This window comes from Sorex araneus, chromosome 3 (assembly GCF_027595985.1).
Source record: "Sorex araneus isolate mSorAra2 chromosome 3, mSorAra2.pri, whole genome shotgun sequence".
Classification (NCBI taxonomy): Eukaryota; Metazoa; Chordata; class Mammalia; order Eulipotyphla; family Soricidae; genus Sorex; species Sorex araneus.
In genome coordinates this window covers 171,059,687-171,082,650 of record NC_073304.1, presented here as the reverse complement: position 1 = coordinate 171,082,650, position 22,964 = coordinate 171,059,687, and the positions used below count along the sequence as shown (strand labels likewise).

General features: G+C 53.1%; 1 protein-coding gene across 5 annotated transcripts; it reads right to left on the bottom strand.

The window, feature by feature from the left end:
* Positions 1–7,409: 7,409 nt before the first annotated feature.
* HINFP (histone H4 transcription factor) lies at positions 7,410–18,114 on the bottom strand. Of its 5 annotated transcripts, XM_004605082.2 has the most exons (10): positions 18,054–18,114; positions 14,070–14,251; positions 11,118–11,347; positions 10,781–10,892; positions 10,268–10,420; positions 9,710–9,787; positions 9,510–9,630; positions 9,288–9,426; positions 9,074–9,198; positions 7,410–8,458 (listed from the first exon to the last, which is right to left on the bottom strand). In XM_004605082.2, exons 2-10 carry the CDS (start codon positions 14,239–14,241, stop codon positions 8,041–8,043), a joined length of 1,548 nt encoding a protein of 515 aa, XP_004605139.1. In that variant the 5' UTR covers positions 14,242–14,251; positions 18,054–18,114; the 3' UTR covers positions 7,410–8,040. The 5 variants fall into 5 exon arrangements, with proteins under 5 accessions (XP_004605139.1, XP_054987050.1, XP_054987049.1 ...); XM_055131075.1 differs by lacking the exon at positions 18,054–18,114 and having other exon boundaries at positions 11,118–11,560; positions 14,070–14,209; XM_055131074.1 differs by lacking the exon at positions 18,054–18,114 and having other exon boundaries at positions 11,118–11,557; positions 14,070–14,208.
* Between the last annotated feature and the right edge of the window lie 4,850 nt (positions 18,115–22,964).

Below are 22,964 nucleotides of genomic sequence, written 5' to 3'. Positions count from 1 at the left end.
AGGGTGGGGACACTAGTCCAGAAGGGACAGGGCAGGTGCTCTGGGGGAGCTTGTAGGCAGCCCAGAGGTCCAACGGTGCCCGCCTGCAGGGGCAGATTCTGGCTTATCGGATAGGCACATGCCCAGGGCCTGGAGCATGTGGCACTTGTGTGTGCCAGGACACCACCAGGCTCAGACACCGCCCCTGGCCTCTCCAAGTATATGCATTGGCGCCTTCACCCCACACACTGCAAACAACGCCCCCCCAACTCTTGGGCACACCCCAGTTGTTTCTCAGGCACTTCCTCCCAGACCCTGGTCCCCCCTTCTACCTGAGCTTTCCCATTCCCACCTGTCAGAGCTTCCCCATACTGTGGCATATCTGCCCCCTCCCTCCCTCCCCAAGACAGAACCCGCCCCTCCATTTGGGAGGTACCCACACCCCTGTGCTCCCTGGGGCTCACCCTTCTCCAGACCCTGACTGAGGAGCAGAGGTTCTCGAACCCCAGCTGTCAGAACCATCTGGAAGTTTTGTTAAAGCAGAGCTCGCTATGCATTTCTCCCAGTGCCAGGCTGCACCTGGAGCAGGGGCCCGGGGTTGGCATCTCTGATAAAACCCAGCACAGTGAGTGATGCTCTGGACACCCACTGCTGCCTAGACTCGGTCATTCCCAGAACAAACCCTCTATTTCCTTTTTAAAAAGTTCCTCCCCCCACTTCCCTTCGTTATTGTTGTTGTTGCCATGATTGGGGGTGGGGACCACACCTACATGTGCTCACCAGGGGTCACACACCCAGCCATGGTGCTCCCACACTCAGTGCTCACTGAGGTGCTTCAGTGGCAGACACGGGAATCTGTTCATTGACGCTCAGGGGCTGCTCTGGCTGGGGCGCTCACCAGGAGTGCTGGGGGGCTCACACATGCTCACCAGAGGCTGCACTTCATGGCTGGGGTACTTGCCCATCTTTTTAGTTGAGGTGCTCACACCCTTTTTGGGTGGTGTTTACATGCACCTGACTGCCATGTGGCTAGAAATTATGATACTGGAGATCACAGAATGGCAGAGTGGCAGGACTGCCCTTGGTGCATGCAGGATACCGGGGATTTGAACCTTTGACCATATGCTTGAAGGGAGGTGCTCTAAGCCACTGAACTATTCCTCCCAGCCCAAACCCTCTATTTCTTCCCATGGACTCTCTTTCTCATTGCCCAGGAAAACCCTCCCCCATTTCCCTCCAAAAAGACTCTCCATTCCCTGAAATTGGCTTCTGCTTTCTCTAGGACCCTTTCCAATTTCCACCCAGCAACACTCCTACACACACGCCCACCATTAAGACAGTGCCCATCCAGGGCAGGTTCTGTAGGCCCAGAAAGGTAAGGGTTGTTGATGATTAGCTTAAGAGGAGCAAGGGGTGGGGTTGTGGGGGTTCCCATCTCAGATTAATGCCAGGAGCTAATCTTCCACACAGGCTGCTCTTGGTAGGAACCTGCAGGATCAACAGCTGGGAAGGAGTTTTTGGAACAAATGGGGAAAGGAGGGTATCAGGATGCTCTAGGAAGTGGAAAGGAATTGAACCATCGGCTTTGGAACTAATGGGGTTCCAAAGCTTCCACCCCAGGCTCCTGGTCCACTGTGATAATCTCCCTTCCTTGGAGAGAATTTCAGTCTATTTGGCATCGGAAGGTCCCTCTGCTGGCCACGGGGGGGAATGCAGCTCAATAGCTGGAAGGGGTGCTAGCAAAAGAGGTTCAACTCAATAGCAAACTAGTAGTTCAATGGGGAAAAAAACAGGCAAAGACATGAGCAGGCATTTTCCCAAAGATATGTGAATGTCCAACGGGCACATACAGGTTCCTTTAAATATCGTGGATCATTAGGAAAAAGCAAATAAAGTCTCACACCTGTTAGAATGACTAGCATCAAAACAACCAACAAGAAAAGACATCAAAAAGAATAAGCACCAGCGAGAATATGAAGGAAGGAGACTCTGAGCACTGAGGTCAGGGCTGCAAACAGGTACAGCCAGCAAAGACAACATAATGCAGGCGCCCTTAAAAATGAAAAACAAAACTACTGTATGAGTCAGCAATTCCACTGCGGAGGGCTAGAGGGGAGAGATATCTGAAGAAATCATCACAGCCTGTCAAAAAAGCTGTCTGTGCTGTGTTCTTCGCAGTAGCCAGACCAGGGGAAGGACTTACATGCTCACGGTGGACCATGGATAAAGGAGGTAGGGGGGTCCCACTGGGCTGTAAAACCAACACAATCCATCCCTAATACAAGAAAATCCTGACATTTGCTATGACATGGATGAACTATTGGGGCATTCCAATAGAGGAAACAAGACAAAAACAGCATGATCTCACTTACTAAAACAAATCACAAATTCACAGGAAAGATCCGAAAGGTGGTTATCCGAGGGTGGAGGGTTGAAGGGAACGGGAATTGGAAGACGATGGCCAAAAGTCACAGACTTCTAACATAGGGATGTAGCTGAGTGGTGGAGTGCATGTTTCATGTCTATGAGAGCCTAGCACACACACACACAGAGTTACAGAGTAGCAAACTCCCACTTAAGGACCCATCAATGTTGCGGGGGAAGAGGATGTAAAATATACTTGGTGTTGCTCTCAGCACTGTGAGCCACCTATGTGTGTGCAGAACTGACTGGAATTCTCCTGTAAGCAGCACCATTCTAAGCCCTGACCCATGCCAACCATGTTCCAGGAATAAAGTCAGTACATGTTGTAATTATTAACGAAACACACAATCACAATTACTGTTTGAAAGAGCAAAAGGGTACATGAATTGTTTCTGGGTTTTAGCTGCAGTAATTTTCATGACTGTCTTAACCACTCTAAGGCAGTGAAGTCAGACTTTCCATGAGGCAGAACAAACATATACTAAAAGGTGGGGGCACATTTGGGTCTCCTGGACTACAGATCTGTCTACTAGCCCTGGGGCTGTAAGTGGGCCTGACATTTCTGGGTTAACTCTGGGGAGGTGCCCACCACTTTCTCTGGACTGAGTTACCTTGGGAGGACCTTCAACATTTCTGCACCTAAACAAGTGGTGGGTTCAGGAGAGATAGTATAGTGGGGAGGGCACTTGCCTTGCACACGGCCCACTTGGGTTCCATCCCCGCCATCCCATATGGTCCCCTGAGCACTGCCAGGAGTGATTCCTGAGTGCAGAGGCAGGAGTCACCCTTGAGCATCACTGGGTGTGACCCCAAACAAACAAGAACTCCCCCCCCCCCACAATTGGTGAGCCAGACTGTGCAGGAGTGACTAAAATTGTCTTCTAAATGGCGCCATTCTAACGTCATGACCAAGCACAATAATGATCCAGAAACAAAGTCAGTGCGTTCTGACACTATTAATGGAACACACGTGTGTGCAGACACAAGCCAATCATTAAGTTGGATAGAACAAAGGGGCACATGACCTGCTTCTGAGACTTCTGCATCAAATTTCTTGCACAAACCCATTATTACTTAGTAAACAAGGACATTCTTTCCATGAGATTTACAAGGCTACAAGTTTAAAGGTTAGGGACTGAAGAGCTTGTGTTGGGCTGCAAACCTGTCCATTACCTCCCCTCATCTGATGACCCACCTCTCTGCTTATGTTAGCTTTAATAAAGTGTGTGTGTGGGGAGGGGGCAGGTTGGGCCACACTCGGTGATGTTCAGGGCTTACTCTTGGCTCTACATTCAAGGATCACTCCTGGTGGTGACCATTGGGGTGGCAGAAATTGAACCAGGTTTGGCTGTGTGCAAGGGAAACACCTTGCCCAATGCTCTATCTCTTCACCATGCCCATAAGTTTTTGTCTTAGTGTCCTGGACAGGCTTCTTTCTCGGGGCCCAAATTACCTTCTCAGTTTGGGGGAATTCACTTATTTATTTTTTCAATTTTTTTTTAATCACATCCAACAACACCAGGGATAACTCCTGGTGGTGCTCCTGGGATCACATGGGATACTAGGGATCGATCTCACATTAGTCATGTGCAAGGCAAATGACCTACCCACTGTATGATTGCTCCGGTCTAGTCTGGAGGAATTTAAATGCCTCCACAGCCGAATCATTGACAGGTTGGCCAGGAGTGGGAAGAAGATAACCATGCCGTGCAGTCGGAGGCATTGGGGGGAGTGGTGAGAATGAGTCAGCCTGGGAAATGCCACGGGGACCTCAGACCTCTCTGTGGGGGGAGGTTGCACCTTTGATCAAAGTGTGACTGAGTACAGGAAGACACCCCCCGCCCCCAGCACCACCAAGATGGCTCAAAATACTCCCAGGGAATCTGGGAAGGTGTAAATGGAAAAAGGAAAGTGAAACTCTTTCTGTGATTGCAAGGCCATTAGTGGGCACACAAGCAGGCCACCAAGGCAGAGCCTGCAGTCCTGAGGGGCCTCTGGGAGGCGCTGGACACCGTGGAAGTCAGGGAAGGCATGAAGAACAACCTGGTCAGGGAACACAGCAGCAAGAACATCGGGGCTGCACCACAGAGGAGGCCAGCGAGCAGGGACACCATACTTGGAAGGCAAGAAATACAAGTGCGGCTGTATTGACCCGGTTCAACCGTCAGCACCACATACGGTCCCAAAGCCCCACCAGGAACAAGCCCTGAGCACAGCTGGGTGTGGACCAAAAACCTAATAAGATCAGAATTAATAAAAAGGGGTGGGAACGATAGTCTATCGGGTAGGTATCTGCTTTGCATGTGGCTCACTGGGCTTCATCTCCAGCACCCCCTAAGGTCCCCCAAGCATCATCTTGAGTGATTCTTGAGCATGACCAGGTATGGCCCCAAGCCAAACCAAATAAAGAAAAAAAAGCTGTTATTGCTTGACCAGGTTGGGTTCAGGAGAAAGTGATGGTGAGCAAGATGGGGAAACAGGCAGAGAAGAAGATGGAGGTCACTGAGCCAGCTGTCTGCTTGCTCTTGGGGCCAGACCTGGAGATGCACAGGGCTTACTCCTGGCTCTATGCTCAGGGATCGCTCCTGCGGTACTCAGATCAAACGTGGGTCAGTTATGTGCAAGGAAAGCGCTCTACCCTCTGTATTATCTCTCTTGCTACCCTCTGTACTATCTCTCCTGCCCTCTTTCTTGATTCTTTCTATTATGAGCACAGTTTGTATAAAAAAAAAATTAGTCCTTTTTTTAAAAAAATCCCAGGGGCTGGAGAGATAGCACAGCAGACAGGGCATTTGCCTTGCAGGCGGCCAACCTGGGTTCGGTTCCCAGCATCCCATATGGTCCCCCAAGCACCATCAGGAGTAATTCCTGAGTGTATGAGCCAGGAGTGACCCCTGTGCATCGCCGGGTGTGACCACCCCCCCAAAAAAAAGAAAAAAAAATCCTCTTTAGGGGATGATGAAAAACTTGGGTGATAAATGAATAAGGCCAAAGAGGAAGTACATCAGGTAAGGTGTATGGGGCCGATTGCATGGGGCCGATCTGAGTTTGCTCTATGGCACCCCACTCAAGCCTGCCAGGAGTGATCCCTGAGTACAGAGCCAGGGGTAAGCCTGAGCATCACCAGATGTGAGCCCTCAAAAACTTTTCTTTTTTTTTGCTTTTTGGGTCACACCCGGCAATGCTCAGGGGTTACACATGGCTCTGCACTCAGGAATCACTACAGGCAGTGCCTGGGGCACCATATGGGATGCTGGGAATCAAACTTGCTGTGCTGGGCTGGAGTGATAGCACAGTGGGTAGGGTGTTTGCCTTGCACGCGGCCGACCTGGCTTCAAATCCCAGCATCCCATATGGTCCCCTGAGCACCACCAGGGGTGATTCCTGAGTGCATGAGCCAGGAGTGACCCCTGTGCATTTCTGGGTGTGACCTAAAAAGCAAAAAAACGAAACAAAACAAAACAAACAAACAAAAAAACACTTGCTGTGCTATCGCAAAAACAACAAACTTTGGGGCTGGAGTGACAGCATATCGGGTAGGGCGTTTGCCTTGCACTCGGCCAACCCGGCTTCAAATCCCAGCATCCCATATGGTCCCCTGAGCACCGCCAGGAGTAATTCCTGAGTGCAGAGCCAGGAGTAACCCCTGTGCATCGCCAGGTGTGACCCAAAAACCAAAACAACAACAACAACAACAACAAACTTTTGGAGATGGATAGTGAGGGTGACCGATCACGACATCAATGTAGTTAATGACACTAAATGACTCACTCAAAAATGGTTAAGGGACTAGAAAGATGGTACAGCAGATAGGATCCTAACCTTGCTTGCAGCCTACTGGGTTTGATTCTTGGCACTATATATGGTCCCCTGAGCACTGTTCTGGAGTGATCTGTCATGCAGAGCCAGGAGCAGGTCCTGAACACTGCCAGATATGGTTCCTCCAAAACCAAAACCCAACCCCAAAGATAAAACCAAAAATGGCTAAAAATGCAACTTTTATGTTATGCATATATATATATATATATATATATATATATATATATATATTTGTGTTTTGTTTGAGGGGCACATCTGGTGATGCTCAGGGGTTACTCCTGGCTCTGTGTTCAGGAATCACTCCTGGCAGTGCAGTGCTCAGGGATCACTCCTGATGGTGCTAAGGGGATCTTATGGGATACCAGGAGTCGGACCTGGGTCGGCTGTGTACAAGGCAAGCTCCCCACCTCACTATACTATGTAGCTAGTCATTGTTACATATATTTTACAATAGAAGTAAAAGTAATTTGGCCTTCTGTCGGTTCAGGGGAAAAAACTCTCTTGGAAGAAAGTGCCTCTCCAAGACTCCTGAGAGATTTCCTAATCCTGCCCTGAGTGGCAGAGACCCTGAGCAGCAGAGAGGGATCTGAGAAGGGGTGCAGAGGGTTGAGGTGCACGCATGTGGGAGCCCTGGGTTTGATCCCCAGCACTGCATAGTCCCCTGGGCACCAACCAGCACAACTTGGAGCACGAACTCGGGAGTAGCCCCCTAGCATGATGAGGTGTGGCTAGAGAGAAAAAAGGGTAGTTATGGGGAAAGTCTTATTCTAAGAAACCTCAACCTCTCTGAGAATACCATGTGCAATACTTTACTAGTCAGCCCCACAGCTTCCTTGTGTGGGTCTTGCCATTCCCACCACCTAGTCCACCTGCCAGCTCAGCGTCCCTCCCAATGCCACAGGGTGAGCCCTCTCCTACCCGAGAACCTGGGAGGTCATGAGAGCTGAGTGGGTCGGGGCAGCTTGCCCGCTCCCCTGGCAGAGCCTGCACGGGGCCTCAGAGGAGACGGGAGATGCTAGAAGAAAAGGAGTCATTTCATCCAGGCATCAAAAAAAAAAAAAAAAAATCCTCCCAAAAAGTCCCTCGACCAGTCACTGAAAGGGGCAGAGTCTGACTCCAAAGCTCCTTCCATGTCTTGGTCACCTCATTCACCGCCACCAAACTGAGGAAGAAGAAAGGAGCAAGAGTCCAAGCAATGCTTTTATTACCAAAATGACCGACACCCCCCCCCGACCCTGTCCCTGAGGCTAACTGGGTGAATGGATCGCAGGGTGACAGAAGGGCTCCTTTCTTTTCTGTTTGGCTTTGGAGCAGTGCTCGGGGCTTACTCCTGGCTCTGTGCTCAGGAATCACTCCTGGCCATATTCCGGGAGACCCGATGGGATGCTGGGGATCGAACCTGGGTCAACCGTGTGCAAGGAAAAAGCCTTTCCTGCTGTGCTAGTGCTCCAGCCCCTAAACATCCCTGATTGGCTCACAGGGTCCGGCTGGGAATGAGAAAGCCATAGGGGAGTCCTGAACAAATTCCCCCGGGCCTCAGGGCCCGGAAGGAGAGGAATGATCACAAGCTGCTAAGGACTTGAATCACTGTCTGCTGGGCCCAGGGGTTGGGGTGAAATCTGGTCTGAGTCCCCTCCACAAAGACACACAGCACAGTGCCCTCAAAAGCCCAACCTCAGGGCTGGAGAAGGGAGAGTCCCGGGGAGGCTGCCAGGCTGCGGGCAGGCCGGGCACGCCCGGGAGCGCTGAGTCTCAGCCCTTCCAGGGTCACCTGCTGCTGAGCCCGGGCCTGAAGCGAGGCCTCCACGCATGTGCCTGTCAAACCTTCTGGACTTCTGGCTCCTCGGCTATCCCCTGACGGCTTCCTGTGCTGCCTGCTATGGGGGGCTCCGGGCGTGGGGGGGGCTTTCCCGGGGCCTCGGACAGCACGTAGTAGACGATCTCTCGCTCGCCCTGCGCATTGGTCTGGTCCACCACGTGGATGATGGGGCTCGGGGAGTCCTGGGAGGCTGCGAGGGCCGACCCCTCCCCACCTTCTTCCTCCTCTTCCGCCTCTTCCTGGCAGCCCGGCTCGCCGGGCACCGTCTCCAGGATGATGCCCTGCAGGCTGCTCTCATTCAGGGACGTTCCCAGGTCCGACTCCTCCTGTGGCTGCCGCAGCAGCTGCTGTGTCAGCTCCATACTCTCGTAGCGGACCAGCTGCAGCCGCATGTAGCCGTCCTCGTGCTCCTTGTACCTGGGGGAAGCGGGCAGTAGCAGGACTGGCCAGGGGAGGGATGAGCAGGCGTGCCCAAAGGGATGGGAGCGAGAGACCCACAGGGTTTGCATGCAACATGGAGGAAGACCAGGCTGGAGGGGAGGACTGGGGTGGGAACTGTTGGTCGGAGGAGAGACCAACCGGTAATGCCGAGACGGGAGCGAGAGAGAGTGGCTGTCTGTGTGTAGTGTTGGGGAGGGTGGGGCTGTTGGAAGGGACGAGAAACCCTGGTGATGCTCGAGGAGTCAGTCACAGGCTCCAGCTCAGGCTGTGGGACCCTTGATGGGGTTTGAACCAGAAATGTGACTTTGCCCATTGCTCTTCTCTGACTCCTTCAAGCCTACCTGGAGATGGTGAACCTCAAGGCCTCATCAAATTCAAGGTGTTTTTTTTTTTTTGGAGGGGCGGTTTACACTCATTGATGCTCAGGGCTCGGGAGACCATAGAAAGTGCTGGGAATCAAACTTGGGGATCAGCCGCATGTAAGGCAAGTGCCCTCCCTGGTGTCCTATGGCTCCAGCCCCAAATTTAAGGTTTCTTGCAGAGCAGGGCTGGTGCAACGTGTGAGACTGGGCCAGGAGGGCACAAACTTACCGGAAACGGGGGTGCCCCGAGGGCCACTTGAACTGATGCTTCTTGCGAAGGTGCACGGTGAGGTTGTTGCCCCGGGTGAAGCATTTATCACAGACGTGGCACTTGTACCGTGGCTCTGAGTCTCCCTGAAGAGGCAAGGGCAGGGGAGTGAGCTCTCCCGGGGGGCGCCCGCACCCCGTCATTGCCCCCCACCCCCGCCTTCCGGCTCACGCACCTCGTGAACCTTCCGGTAGTGGGCCTTGATGGACGAGAGGGAGCGTGCCGAGAAGCTGCACTTGTCCACGTCACACCTGTAGGCTGGCTCTCGGCTGTGTGTGTCCAGGTGCTTCCGGAGGTCGATCAGATTCTTGCAGCTGCCGGGACAGGTCAGGAGGGGTTGGAGGTATGGGGGACGCTGGCCTGTCGGCTGGCTGGCTTCCAGCCGGGCGCCCCTTACCTGTAGTCACAGTAGTCACACTTAAAAGGCCGGTCCTCGCTGTGGCGGAAGCGCATGTGGTTGCGCAGGGAGGATGGCAGCGGGCAGGTCATGTCGCACAGGGGGCACTTATAGTGATTCACTGAGGAGCAGAGAGGACGCTGGGACCGGGGCCCAAGCCCGGGGGCTGCGCGGCGCGAGTGGGGCAGCCGGCCACTCACCGTGGTTGCGCATGTGGTCCCGCAGCAGGCGCTCCGTGGCGAACCTCTTGGAGCAGTGAGAGCACTGGAAACGCTGCTCTGGGGTGGGCAGGCAGAAGAGAGCAGAGGGGCTGAGGGACAGGGCACGCCCAGGCGGCCCAGGAGAGGGGACCCTCCCAGGCAGAAGGGGACCACCCTCGGAGATGTGGGGGGGCGCTTACGGGAGCTACGGCCGGGCAGAGCATCATGGACAGATCATGGGGCTGGGAGTGAAGAACCTGAGTTAGAATCCCGACTTCACCACTTACTAGCTGTGTGATCCCAGGTAAGTGATTTAACCTCTCTGAGCCTCAGTTTCCTCATCTGCAAAAAGGGGGATAAGATGCCTACCTCACGGGGCTGTTGGGGGGGGTCACTGGGCACCTGGCGTGATGGCTAAGGACGTGGAGTGGGTAGAGGCAAGGAGGCAGGCAACTGAGCCCTGTAGGCGTCATGTGGCCCCCTCCCCTGGGAGCACATCCCCGCCCAACACCCACGCAGGGCAGGACAGCCTGCACCCTCACCCCTGCGGCAGCTTACGGTCCAGGGCCGTCTGGCGTCGGATGTGGTCCAAGAACTTGGTGTTGTTGGCAAACATGCCCCCGCAGGTGGGGCACGCCACCACCTTCTCCTGCGTGTGGCTGCGCAGGTGCTCCCGGAGCTTGCAGCGGTCCTTGAAGGTGCAGGTGCAGTCTGGGGGGGCCAGCCCCGTCAGGCTCACCCCGGGAGCAGAGGACCCCCCACTCCCGTCTCTGCACTGGCAGCCACCTGGCGCCAGAGGGTAAGTCCCATTCTTACCCTTCCTCCCCCACCCACAGCTGACCCAAGTTTCTTCCTCTCTCGTGTTTGTTTTTGGGCCATGCCCAGCAGTGCTCAGAGCTTACTCCCGGCTTGCACTCAGGGATCACTTCTGGGGGGTTTGGGGGGCCATCTGGGATGCTGGGGATCAAACCTGGGACAGCTGCGTGCAAGCCAAGCCCCCTCCCCGATGTCCCATCATTCTGGCCCCGACCCACGATTCCTTGGCCTTCAGACCTGAAGAAGCGGCCCTACCTTTCCAGCCGCAGGCCACCACGTGGTTGTCCTTGCCCACGGCCTGGTAGTCACAGCATAGACTGTGCGCGTCCACGTGCCGATAGAACCACTCGGGATTGTCGAAGGCGCTCTGGGTCAACAGCAGATTGGGGACAGGGCTGAGTGGGTGTGTAAAAGGACTCGAACCCCGAGGTGATCCAAGGGGGCTGTGCGACTCTGTTTCAATCAACGTGGGAGGGGCTGGGCCAGGCTTGGGCAAGGGAGTCCCCAGAGAGCAGAGATAGTCTAGCCAGAGGCTTGAGGAGACGGGGCCTCCCTCCCACTCGGAAGGCCAAGCTCCCTCTTGCCCGCTGACCTCGCAGTGTTCCCATAGACACAGGAAGCGGTCGGGGATGTCAGGGATGATGTTGCGGCTCTGCAGGTCCAGGATACAGGGGCTGAGGTCGGCCTGGCTCTGCAGCGCCTGCTGGCCCCACTGCTTCAGCTTGGTGTGGTAGCAGTGGAAGTAGACGTGGCGGACGAGGTCGGAAGAGCTTTCCAGAGAACAAAAGCCGCACTCCTGCCACAAGCAGGAGAATTCTTCCTCTGCAGAGAGGGGTTCGGGAGGAAGAGGTGCACTCTGCAATGTCCAGCTCGACCTTCTCCCCGCGGCACTGCGCAGTACGGGCGGAGGCCAGACTCGCCCGCGTTGCCAGGAGTTCATTCAGCAAACACCGGCAGTGAATGGCCACCGAGTGCGGGACAGGCGCTGGGGAGGCGCGATCAATGGACAAACTCCCGGTCCCTGCTCTCCAACTGCTTTCAACCAGGAAGGGAAAAAGTCAATCAAACCCGAGACTGGACAGGTCAGAGAGAGCTCGCTGGGCAGAGGGCACGCTTTGCATGCAGGAGACCACACTGCACGATCCCCCGGCACCACCAGGAGTCGCCCGGAGCACTGAGTCAGGAGTAGCCCCTGAGCATAGCATGATATATTGCAAAAAAAATACTGACTTAAAAATAAAATAAATAAGTGGGCCGGAGTGATAGTACAGTGGGGAGGGCATTTGCCTTGCACGCAGCTGACCAAAGTTTGTTCCCCAGCATCCCATAGGGTACCCAAAGCACCACCAAGAGTAATTTCTGAGTGCCGAGTCAGGAGTCATCCCTGAGCATCGCCGGATGTGGCCCAAAAAGCAAAAATATAGTAATAATAAAAATAAAAATAAACAGGGGCCGGAGCGATAGCACAGTGGGTAGGGCGTTTGCCTTGCACGCGGCCGACCCGGGTTCGATCCCTGGCATCCCATATGGTCCCCCAAGCACTGCCAGGAGCAATTCCTGAGTGCAAAGCCAGGAGTAACCCCTGAGCATTGCTGGGTGTGACCCAAAAAGAAAAATAAATAAATAAATAAAAATTAAAAAATAATAAAAATAAAGTGAGCATTGCTGGGTATGACCCAAAAAGCAAAATAAATAAATAAATAAAAATAAAAAAAATAAGCAATCACAAGTATAAATATGAAACGACAGCCCGTCATCAGGCCTATGAGGGGGAAGGTGCAACCCATGGTTGTACAGAAGAACTAAAGAACCAGCAGATGTGTGGGGGTCTGTCGTGGAGCATCCCTGGTGTGGGGCTGCCGTAGAAGTATCCCTGTGTGGGGGGGGCTACCATGGAAGCGTCCCCGGGAGTGGGGGCTGCCATGGAGTGTCTCTGTGTGGAGGGCTGTCGTGGAAGTGTCCCTATGGGGAGAGCTGCAGGACAGTTATCTAATCCGGGTGCAGGAGAAGTGTGGGCAAGGCCCAGTGCCAGGAACCCAGGGCCAGCAGAAATGGTGAGTTAGCACTGACCAGTTTCTGCTCATCTCAGGAAGAAGCTGCCTGCCAGCCCGTGACACTGTCCCCTCTCCCCTTCCGGCCGGGGAAGTCTTCTCCAGAAAAGCCAATCAGCTACTTTCTTTTTGTTTCTGTTTAGTTTGGCGGCCACACCCGATGGTGCTCAGGGCTTACTCCTGGGTCTGTGCTCAGGGATCACTCCTGGCAGTACTTGGGGGGACCATGTGGGGTGCCAGGGGGTGGAACCCAGGTCTGCCATATGCAAGGCAAGTGCCCTACTGGCTGTACTGTTGCTTTGCTCCTGCCCCTGCATCAACAATTTTCTAGTCCATTTCCATCTTTGTTTTTTTCTTTTGGGTGACACCTGGCAATGCACAGGGATTACTCCTGGCTCTGCACTCAGGAATTACTCCTTGCGTTGCTCAGGGGACCATATGGGATACCGGGAAGTGAACCTGGGTTGGCCGCGTGCAAGGCAAATGCTCTACCAGCTGTGATATTGTTCCAGCCCCCACTTCCATCTTAATGACATCTCTTACTCAGACCCACATATGTTTTTAGTGTTCCATGGTTTGAGGGCCATGCCTGTGATTTAGGGGTTGCTCTAGGGACCGTGTAGAGCTGGGGACTGAACTTGGGGCTCCTACATGTCGAGTATGAGCTCCAGCCTCTTGAGCCCTCTCCCCAAACCGCCTGCCTTCCCATTCCATAGTTTTAGGGTTTTATATGGTTTTACTTTGGGGGAAAGTTTTTTTCCTATTTAACATTAAAAATAAAAAAAGACAAAAAAATCATATCACATAATGTATATTTAAATTATAACCATATAATTTCTTTTATTTATTTATTTTGGGCCACACTCAGTAGTGCCCAGGGCTTACATCTGGCTCTGCGCGTGCCTGAGGGACCAGCTGTGGCACCAGGGATTCAAATACAGGTCAGCTGCAAGACAAATGCCATACCCTGAGCTGGAGCTATAGTACAGCAGTCAGTCAGCTGACGTAGGGTAGATCCCATATTGTCCCCCAAGCACTGCCAGGAGTGATTCCCTAAGCACTGAGCCAGAAGTAAGCCCTGAGCATTGCCAGGTGTGGCCCCAAAACAAACAAATAAAAGAACAGCCATTCCAGCCCTGGCATTTGGCTTCTGAGGGTGAGAGCTCAAAGTCACTAGGTTAAGAACAGAATTCGGGGGGCCGGAGTGACAGTACAGCGGGGAGGGCGCTTGCCTTGCACACAGCCAACCCAGGTTCAATCCCCGGCATCCCATATGGTCCCCCAAGCACCTCCAGGAGTAACTCCTGAGTGCAGAGCCAGGAGTGACCCCTGAGCATCACTGGCTGTGACCCAAAAAGAAAAAAAAATTTGGGGTGGGAGGAGAAGACTGGCCTGTTTTTAGTAATGTCACGCTGGCTTCAGAAAGAGGAAAAGCACCACATTAGGGCCACATCAGGGCCTCTCGCCACGCGGCTCCCCAGGGCTGCCCTTACCCATCAGGTCGTCGTCATCCTCCCGCCGGGCGGGGCCTCGCAGGTGCTGCTGCAGGTGCTGCTGCAGGTGCTGGAAGAACTCCTCCAGGGCCCAGCACACGAACGAGCACGAGCCCCACTCGCACTGCAGCTCTAGCTCCTCCTTCCGGGGGGCTTTCCCAGGGGGCGGCATGGCCTTTACCCTGGGGGGAGGAAGAATACAAGGCTCAGGGTGACCTCCCCCCAGAGAGAAAGCAATACACCCAGGAATCCCCCCACCCAAAGGCACAGGGGCCCACTTGGCAGGCAGACTGTGTAGACCCGTGAGAAAGCCTGAGCTTCCCCCATCAGGATGGACCGTCAGACGCCATCTGACAGTCTCCGGAAGGAAGAACAAAAACAAACGGGGCAGAAAGGGTGCCAAGTGCTGAGCTAAGACTGAACAGGCATCTTCTCAGGAAGCTGCCAGGAAGGCATTATTCCTAGGGGAGGCCACGCAATGGGCCACAGAAGCGACCAGGGCCAAGGACCAGCACCCGAGAAACTGAAACCTCGGCACCTAGATGTCCCTGTCTTCAAAATGAGGATCACGGAAGCTCTTGTCTTTTATTTTCTACTTTATGCCACACTCTGGGCAAGGCGCTTTTATTTACATTGTCACTTAATTAGTACAAGGCAAACACCATTGCAAGCTCCATTTATAGATTAGACTTGGGCTTGGAGAAGTTAACTGGCTTGCTCAAGGCCACAAAGTACTGGGCTGGCCGAACAGGTCAGACTGACTCCAAAGTTCACCCGGCAGTGGCTGGCAGTGGCGGTTGCTCATCCCTCGGCGGGCAATCCTCAAAGCCTGAGGCTTCCCCTCACTGTGCCCTAGCCAAGTCTGCCCCCCACCCTACTTCCAAAGGGCTCCACGGCAGCTTCTGCCACGCCCCCCTCGGTAGTTTACCCGACCCCTCCCTCCACTCATGGCCTGGGAACTAAACTGGAAATGTCACTGGAACCCGAGGCTTATCTGTCCAGTACAATTTCCCAAACTACTGGGGGAAGGAGGGCACTGACAAGCCCCAAGGCAAATGTTGGGTGCTCCCTGTTTGTTCACTTAGAGAATGGGTATCGGGGGCTAAGTGACATTCTTCAGCATGGGACCCTCTGAGCTGGTGATGTCCCCGGCTGGCTGAGGCTCTGAGCAAACATCTGAGGGACTTGGAATCGAAGCGCGGGTTCTGCAGCCTCCCTCTTCTCCGAAGCCCAAAGACCTGCCGCTTCATAGGGGCACCCCGAGTCTGATGCAGGCAGGGGAGGAGGGGAGGGTGATGCTCCAAGTAAACATTGCAGGGAGAGAGAACTGGAGAGGCGTGACTCACCCCTCCTGCTTCCCGACTGGGGTGGTGGGGGGACCCTGGCAGTGAGTGGCTGTGTTACCACCCCCTTTGGCTTTCCTGGGGGGCTAGGGAATGACTCGGGGAAAGGCCTTTACTGAACACTGAGGGGCAAAATATCAGAAAATACCAAACACATGAGCCCCTCCTGACCCACCACTACCTGCTTTGCGAACTATGGGCTCGTGTTTCAAACCTGGCGTCTCCTGTGACCCTCTGCACATACTGGGGCAAGGCACCGCTTTAAGCCCAACTCCCAGGGACAAAGGGAGACACTTTCCAGCATTGGGGCAGGAAGAGTCAGGAAAGTCCAAAGTTTTCCTACGTGGGCCCATGCCGAGGCTCGCCTCCGCTGAATGCAGCTCTTCCTTCGGGTCTGCCCTGAACAAGCCCCCTCTCATTCAAACCCAAACCCCGTGCTCTCCTGCTCTGGTTCCCTGGGCCATCCGAGCTGCCCTGAGTCATTGTCCCTAAACACGCTCCAGCCCCAAGAAACATGCAGAGCACTTTCCCTCACCCTCTGGACCAGAGACTTAGCAAGCTGACTCTCTGCCCTCACCCCTGCCCGTGCGGTGGTACCCACACAACAGCGAGACCCTCACTCCAAGCCATGAAGGCCACCTCCAGGGACCAGCCCCACTCCAGGGAGCCTCTGAGACAGCTCAGCCCCTTGGTCACTCCTGCCTCCTGGTTCTGCAGCTAAAACTCTCAGCCCCTGAGCACTCATGGTTGTGTGAAGTGTTCTATTCTGACCCTGCCCACTGGACAAATCCAGAGACTTCTCGGGAGAATACAAGGGCACACTTCTGCTTCCCTAAACTTTGCCTAAATACACTGCTGAGAGACTGGTAGCTGAGGCCCAGGAGCCAGGCTCACTGCACATCTAGAATGACTTCATTTTTAGGCAAAACTACCCCGACTGCTTCTGTTACTGTCCCTGTCTGGGTTTTTTTTTTTTTTTTTTTTGTCCCTGTGCTTGGGAAGCCGTGGGCAGAGTGATGGTCTGCCTGCCGCTGCTCTTCCCAGAGGCGAGTGTCACTAGGGAGCATGGAGGTTCCACCGGGGACCAGCTGTAGGACAGCTCGGAAAATGAGTTTAGTTTCCCGTTCCCATGATTTTGCTTTACCAAGAATAACGCGACATCTACGAGGCATCTACTCTGTGTCAAGTGTAGCATTTCTGGTATATACATACACACTTGCAGACATTCGTACAAATGTATAAAACCTCACTGATACCAAAGCCCTCTGCTAGGCACTACTAGGACCACCTTCAAAGTGGAGGAAATGGGTCTAGTAATTAAGGAATCCATCACAGGTCACAGATGGAGCGTGCCGTTGGGGAAAATGATGGGGGGTTGCCTCCACTCCCCCTGCATCTGCCTGAACCAATCTCCTTAATTCCCTCCTTCCCACAGACATCATATTGTCTGTCCAGCATCCAGGACATGTTTGAGTGAAACATTTGTTTATCGGTTTCTTCTCAGTTAAGCGGGGAGCTCCTCCAAAGGCTAGCTACTGCTGTTTTTGCTGTCTCTGCAGCCGCCTAAACCTCCCAGCAGAAGTTCTTTCCTTTTCATTAGGTTTTTGGGTCACACCCAGCCATGTGCAGGGGTTACCCTTGGCAGTGCTGAGGGACCATAAGGGATTGAACCTAGGTCAGTCCTGCGCAAGGTAAGAGCCTTACCAGCTGTACTATCTCTCCGGCCCACCAGGTATTCTTTACATATTTGAGTAAAGCCATAATTTTTACTTGTGGACAAATTAGCTTTTTGCAACTGTTTCCTTAACTGCAGAAGGGAATATTAACATCCAACAGTCAGTGACAAATTCAAACGATCTGGTTAGAAAGCTCCCTCTTGCTATGTGACCTTAGACAAATGACTTAAGCCTCGGTTTTTCCGTGTAGCATAATAGTCACACTGGTGTCACTGAATAGAGATAGGAACTAGAGGTGGAATATGAACTCGCTTAGCAGAACCCAGGACTGAGGCTCAACAAGTGTCAGCACTTGCCTCTCAGGGTGAGCCGGTGGCGGCGAGAATGCTACCAACAGAACAAAGCACAAGCCTGAGATTTCTAGGGCTTCAACAGAAGTCACGGTAGCAGAATTTGCAAACTCTGGGGGCTATCCACTGTGCTGCAAGACAGCGAATGCACGCTGAACAGGAGGGACTCCGGCCTGAACCTCCCCCACGCACCCCCAATTTGGCCGGTGAGGTAAGACGCTCACGAGCGAATACTACCACCAAAACAAAGCGCCAGGAGAGGGAGAGACCCAGGCAGGGAAATGCCCGCGAGGAGGAGGCGCAGGGAAGATCTGCTCGAGACCGGGTGTCGGCGGCGCCCCGCGAGGGACGCGCAGACCCGGGGAGCAGCGGGGAGACAGTCGCCGCCTGATAAGTCCCGGCCGCGAGCTGCCGCGTCCCCCTCCAACGTGGCGGTTCGCTTCGCTCGGCAGCAGCGAAGCCCCAAGAGTGGCGGTAGGGGTCCGGGCTGCCCGGAGCACCAACCGGAGAGCCCCAGCGCTGAGCCAGGCCAAGCAGAGCGAGGCCCTCGCACCCCACCCTCGGCACAGCCCCGCGGTGCCCCTCAGGTAGCCCCGCTCACAGCCCCCGGCTCACCGCGTCTTGGCTCCCGGCGCTCCTCCGCTCTCCTCCCACCTCCGACTGTCTCCGAGCTGGGCACTTGAACGACGGCGCGCGCCAACCAATCACCGCGCTGAGATCCTTCCCGCAGCCAATCCCCGCCGCCGTGGTCCGATCCCGTGCGCGACCAAAACACGGAAGGGGCGGGACGGGGAGGCGGGCCGTCGGGGCAGCGGAAGCGCCGAGGAGCCTAGGGCTCCCGGCTGCGCAGGGCAGCGCTGGGCCTGCGCCGGCCGCCCGCTGGCAGGGGCTGGGCGCGTGGGCAGCGAGGAGGAGGGCGTCGCGGCTGGCTGCTCAGCACTGGCCCCAGCTGCAAAGTCCCATCTATATCCCTCACCTCTTTTTTTTTTTTTTTTTGCCTTTTTTGCTTTTTGGGTCACACCCGACGATGCACAGGGGTTACTCCTGGCTCATGCACTCAGGAACTACTCCTGGCGGTGCTCGGGGGACCATATGGGATGCTGGGAATCGAACCCGGGTCGGCCGCGTGCAAGGCAAACGCCCTACCCGCTGTGCTATCGCTCCAGCCCCTTCCTCTTCTTTTTTATTTATTAATTAATTTATTTGATTTTTGGGGATGCCCGGGATGCTCCTGGTGATGCTCGGCGGGGGGACCCAGTGGGGATGCTGGGGATCGAACCCAGGGGCGCCACGCGCCCTACCTGCTGTACTGTCCAGCCCCTCTTATTTCGAACACGTCGCTTCCCACCCCGCCCCGACAAACCTCTGCCTCCTGTGTTCCCAGGCTCTTGGATGACTGGTTCATCCACCCACCCCTGCTAGTGAGAAACTCGGCAAGTCAGAAGCAGGGCAGTCAACCCTGAGTCCTCCCTCTCCCTTCGTTTCTAGTCCTTTGCCTGGTCCTGTGGACTCTGCCTCCTTTGAAGCACATTCACATTTATCTCGGGTTCTTAATCTGTCAAACTCCTAATCTTGTTTATTAATGACGCCCAATCCGGATTTCTAATCTAATGGATTTTACTGCTGTGCATTTTTACTTCCTCCAAACCGTTTCCCACGGCGGGTGCACGCAAAGTGAACTTTCCAGAGCAGGCCTAATCCAACAACCAGGCTCCTTTCAAACGGAAAGGCATTGTTCTCAGGGGGACGCCCCCAACCCCTGCGGTGCCCTTTATTCTGCTCCATTGTGTCCGAACCCTGTTCACTTCGGGACATCAACGCCTGCTCTCTAGCCCAAAATTTCTTCCCGTCTCCACTATATCAAGCTGCTTTTTGTGCTTGGGAGAATATACGTGGTGCGGGGCGTCTAACGGATTGGCCAAGTGCCGCCCTACCATAACTCTGTACTGTGGCCCTTCCACATTTGCCTGATCCCTGATCAATCTTTTCTCACTGAAGATGTTCTTTGACTGAGAAGTCTCTGACACTCCTGGGCTGTATTTCTCCATTATTCTATCTCATTAAACTGCTTGCCTGTTTATGTGCCCCAGGTTTAGTGCGGTGAGAAAGTGCCTGGCCTGCGTTCTTCACCTTTATAACCCCATCACTTTGGCAAAAGGGTTGAAACTCAGTACATAATTTGTTAAATTGTGTACCTTAGTAAATTAGGATAAATATCAATCCTAATTGTAATCCTAATTTTTTATGCTTTCGGGGGCACACCCAGCGATGCACAGAAGTTACTCCTAGATCTGCACTCAGAAGTTACTCCTGGCCATTAAAAATCAAAAATTCAGGGGCCTGGAGCGATAGCACAGCGGGGAGGGCGTTTGCCTTACATGCGGCTGACCCTGGTTCTATTCCCAGCATCCCATATGGTCCCCTGATCACTACCAGGGGTAATTCCTGAGTGCAGAGCCAGGAGTAACCCCTGTGCATCGCCGGGTGTGACCCAAAAAGCCAAAAATAAATAAATAAAAATAAAAAATTCAGAGACAGAGTTAAGGTGCTTGCCTTGCGTGTGACCAACCCTGGTTAGATTCCTGGCATCACATATCATTCCCGAACATTGCCAGGAGTGACTCAGAGCACAGAACCAGGAGTAGCTCCTGGAGACTGAAGTGTGGTTCAAAATCAACAACCCCCACAAAATAGCAAGTTCATAGTAAAATCAGAAGTTTTTGTCCAAAGTTTGTTGTTGACAATTGGAAATTAGTTTTATCCATTTTTAAAGTAGGGTTTTAAAACTATAATTCAAAAGTAACATCAAATATATTTCACTGACTTTATTCATGCAGAAGGTTATGATAGTAATACTTCACAAAATACACTCCAAAAAATGCTCTTAGCTCTCACTTAGCTCTGTTCATTCACAGAGCTGTGCAGATGAGTGATTTTTACAGAGCAAAAACTTAAGGGTAGTTCTGGGATCCGCCCATATGTTTCCAAAATTTGAAGCAGTGTCTAGCTGTCTAGCATAGTTTACTTCCACTTCAATCTGCTTCCCTTGAAAACCAGCCACAAATTTTTTGGGGGGATGGGCCACATCAAACAATGCTCTGGGGTTAATCCTGGTCCTACACTCAGGAATTGCTCCTGGCAGTACTCACGGAACCAACTGGGATGCCAGGGATCGAACCTGGGTCAGCCATGTGTAAGGTAAATGCCCTATTTACTGTACACAAAACCCCTTCCAGCTACAATTTTGGCTGGCTGATTCAGATTTGTTTCTTAAGAGGTCCATACAAGGGGCTGGAGCGATAGCACAGCAGGTAGGGCATGCAGCCCAACTGGGTTCAATTCCCAGCATCCCATATGGTCTCTCTGAGTGCAGAGCCAGGAATAACCCCTGTGCATCGCTGGGTGTGACCCAAAAAGGAAAAAAAAAAAAAGTGCCACACAAGCTTAAGGGTAATTTGTACGCATCAAAAACTATGGCTGGGGTCAAAGCCATAGTACAGCGAGTAAGGCACTTGTCTTGCACTCGACCAACCCAAGTTCGATCTTTGGCATCCCATGTGCTCTCCCAGGCACTGGTAGGAGTGATCCTTGAGTGCATAGCCAGGAGAAAGCCCTGAGCACCACCAGCTGTGCATACCTGCCTCCCCTCAAAAAAAAAAAAAAAAAAAAAAGCCGTCTAGGGCTGGAGTGATAGCACAGCGGGAGTGGGTAGGGCATTTGCCTTGCAAGCAGCAGACCCAGGTTTGATTCCCAGCATCCCATATGGTCCCCTGAGCACCGCCAGGGTTGATTCCTGAGTGCAGAGCCAGGAGTGACCCCTGTGCATCACCGGGTATGACCCAAAAAGAAAAAAAAAAGTCGTCTTCTGGAAGTGTGGAGTGGATATGCTGATTAAAATTATGTTTTGTATTTCTTTTGTGTTCATGTCTGAAATCCGTGTCTGAAATGTGATCAGGCTTCCTCCTACAAAACGTGGTTCCTCTGCATTATGGGCAGCCCGGCCCTGAAGCTGAGAAGGATTTATGGTTACAATCTGCTCAATCCACAGGCCCTAGGGGGATTGGAATAATTGCATTCCTGTTCGTGAAACTTCCTTGTGAAATTGTGTTTGGTGATATCATATTGGTAAACAATCTACTCCTCTGAGAACCACTAAAAGTTGCATGTCTTAGATCCAGGGAAATAACTTGATAAATCTGAGTTTCTATGCCTTGAGCGTATCACTGTATACAAATTAACAAAATATCCATACTGTTGTGCTTGCTTGGCAGCACATATACAAAATATCCATATTGTGACTCTTAAATATCTGTTGTCCGTGACTGGTATGAATAGAAACATGAGGGAAATGGTAACTTCGTGCTCCTTACCCCAAGGCACATGATCTGAAAACCTGTGATTTTTTTTTTTTCTTTTTGGGTCACACCTGGCTCTACACAGGGGTTACTCCTGGCTCTGCACTCAGGAATTACCCCTGGCGGTGCTCAGGGGACCATATGGGATGCTGGGATTCGAACCCAGGTCGGCCGCGTGCAAGGCAAACGCCCTACCCGCTGTGCTATCACTCCAGCCCTGAAAACCTGTGAGATGGGGCTGATTCACCTTGGCAAAGCTGAAAGTGACCTTGAATGATTATTTAGGGCAGTGTTCTACCTGCAGACGGGCCAGTCTTACATACTGGTCCACAAACTGGAAGTTGTAACCAAGGTGGTAGGTCAGTGGTTTTCAACCTTTCCCCCCCTGTGGACCTACACTCACACCAGTTCTGACTGGTGATCTAGGACCTGGATTAACAACCCCCCTTCACTTTAGGATATTGAAGCTCAGAAAAAAAAGTGGGCTACTCAAGGTCAAGTGGGTGTGTTTCTGGCTCGCTGCAGTTCCCTGGTCCCGGTCCAGCGCTCCGGCTTCCTCAGCAGCTCACCTGGCCCAAGTCCCTGGAAGGTCCCAGAGAACAGGAACCAGGAGCAGAGAATTTGCTCCTACTGGTAACTTGCTCCAACTGTTTCCTGTGAAGAAACCCTGAAGAGGACTTCCCCTCCCAGTCTACAGCTAGCACGCGCTCAGCAGGGTAACTTGGCAGTTACTCTTATCCCAGCTCCCATTTACAGATGAGAAAACAGGCAGTTGAGGGTTAAGAGAACTTGCCCAAGATCATGTTGGTAATTAGTAGATATGGGACTCCAGTCCAGGCAGGCCAGACCCTGGATTTAAATATATTTTGGAAGCTGCAGCCTGATCACGAAAGGGGGAAAGATGCCTCGATTCAATTTTTCTTTTTTTCTGGTTAACTTTTTTTTTGGATGGGGGTGCGGGCGCACAATTAGGCACACATTCACAATTCCTCCTTCTCCCTTGCTTTCCCCATGTGGTCTTGCCTCTTAGCAGACCCCGTATGGTTGTGATCAACACACTTCCCTAAGGGGGCCCCAATCTTAGCCCTTTCTTTTTTATTGGGGGGGGGGTCACAGCCAGCGATGCTGAGGAGTTACTCCTGGCTCTGCGCACAGGAATTATTCCTGGCAG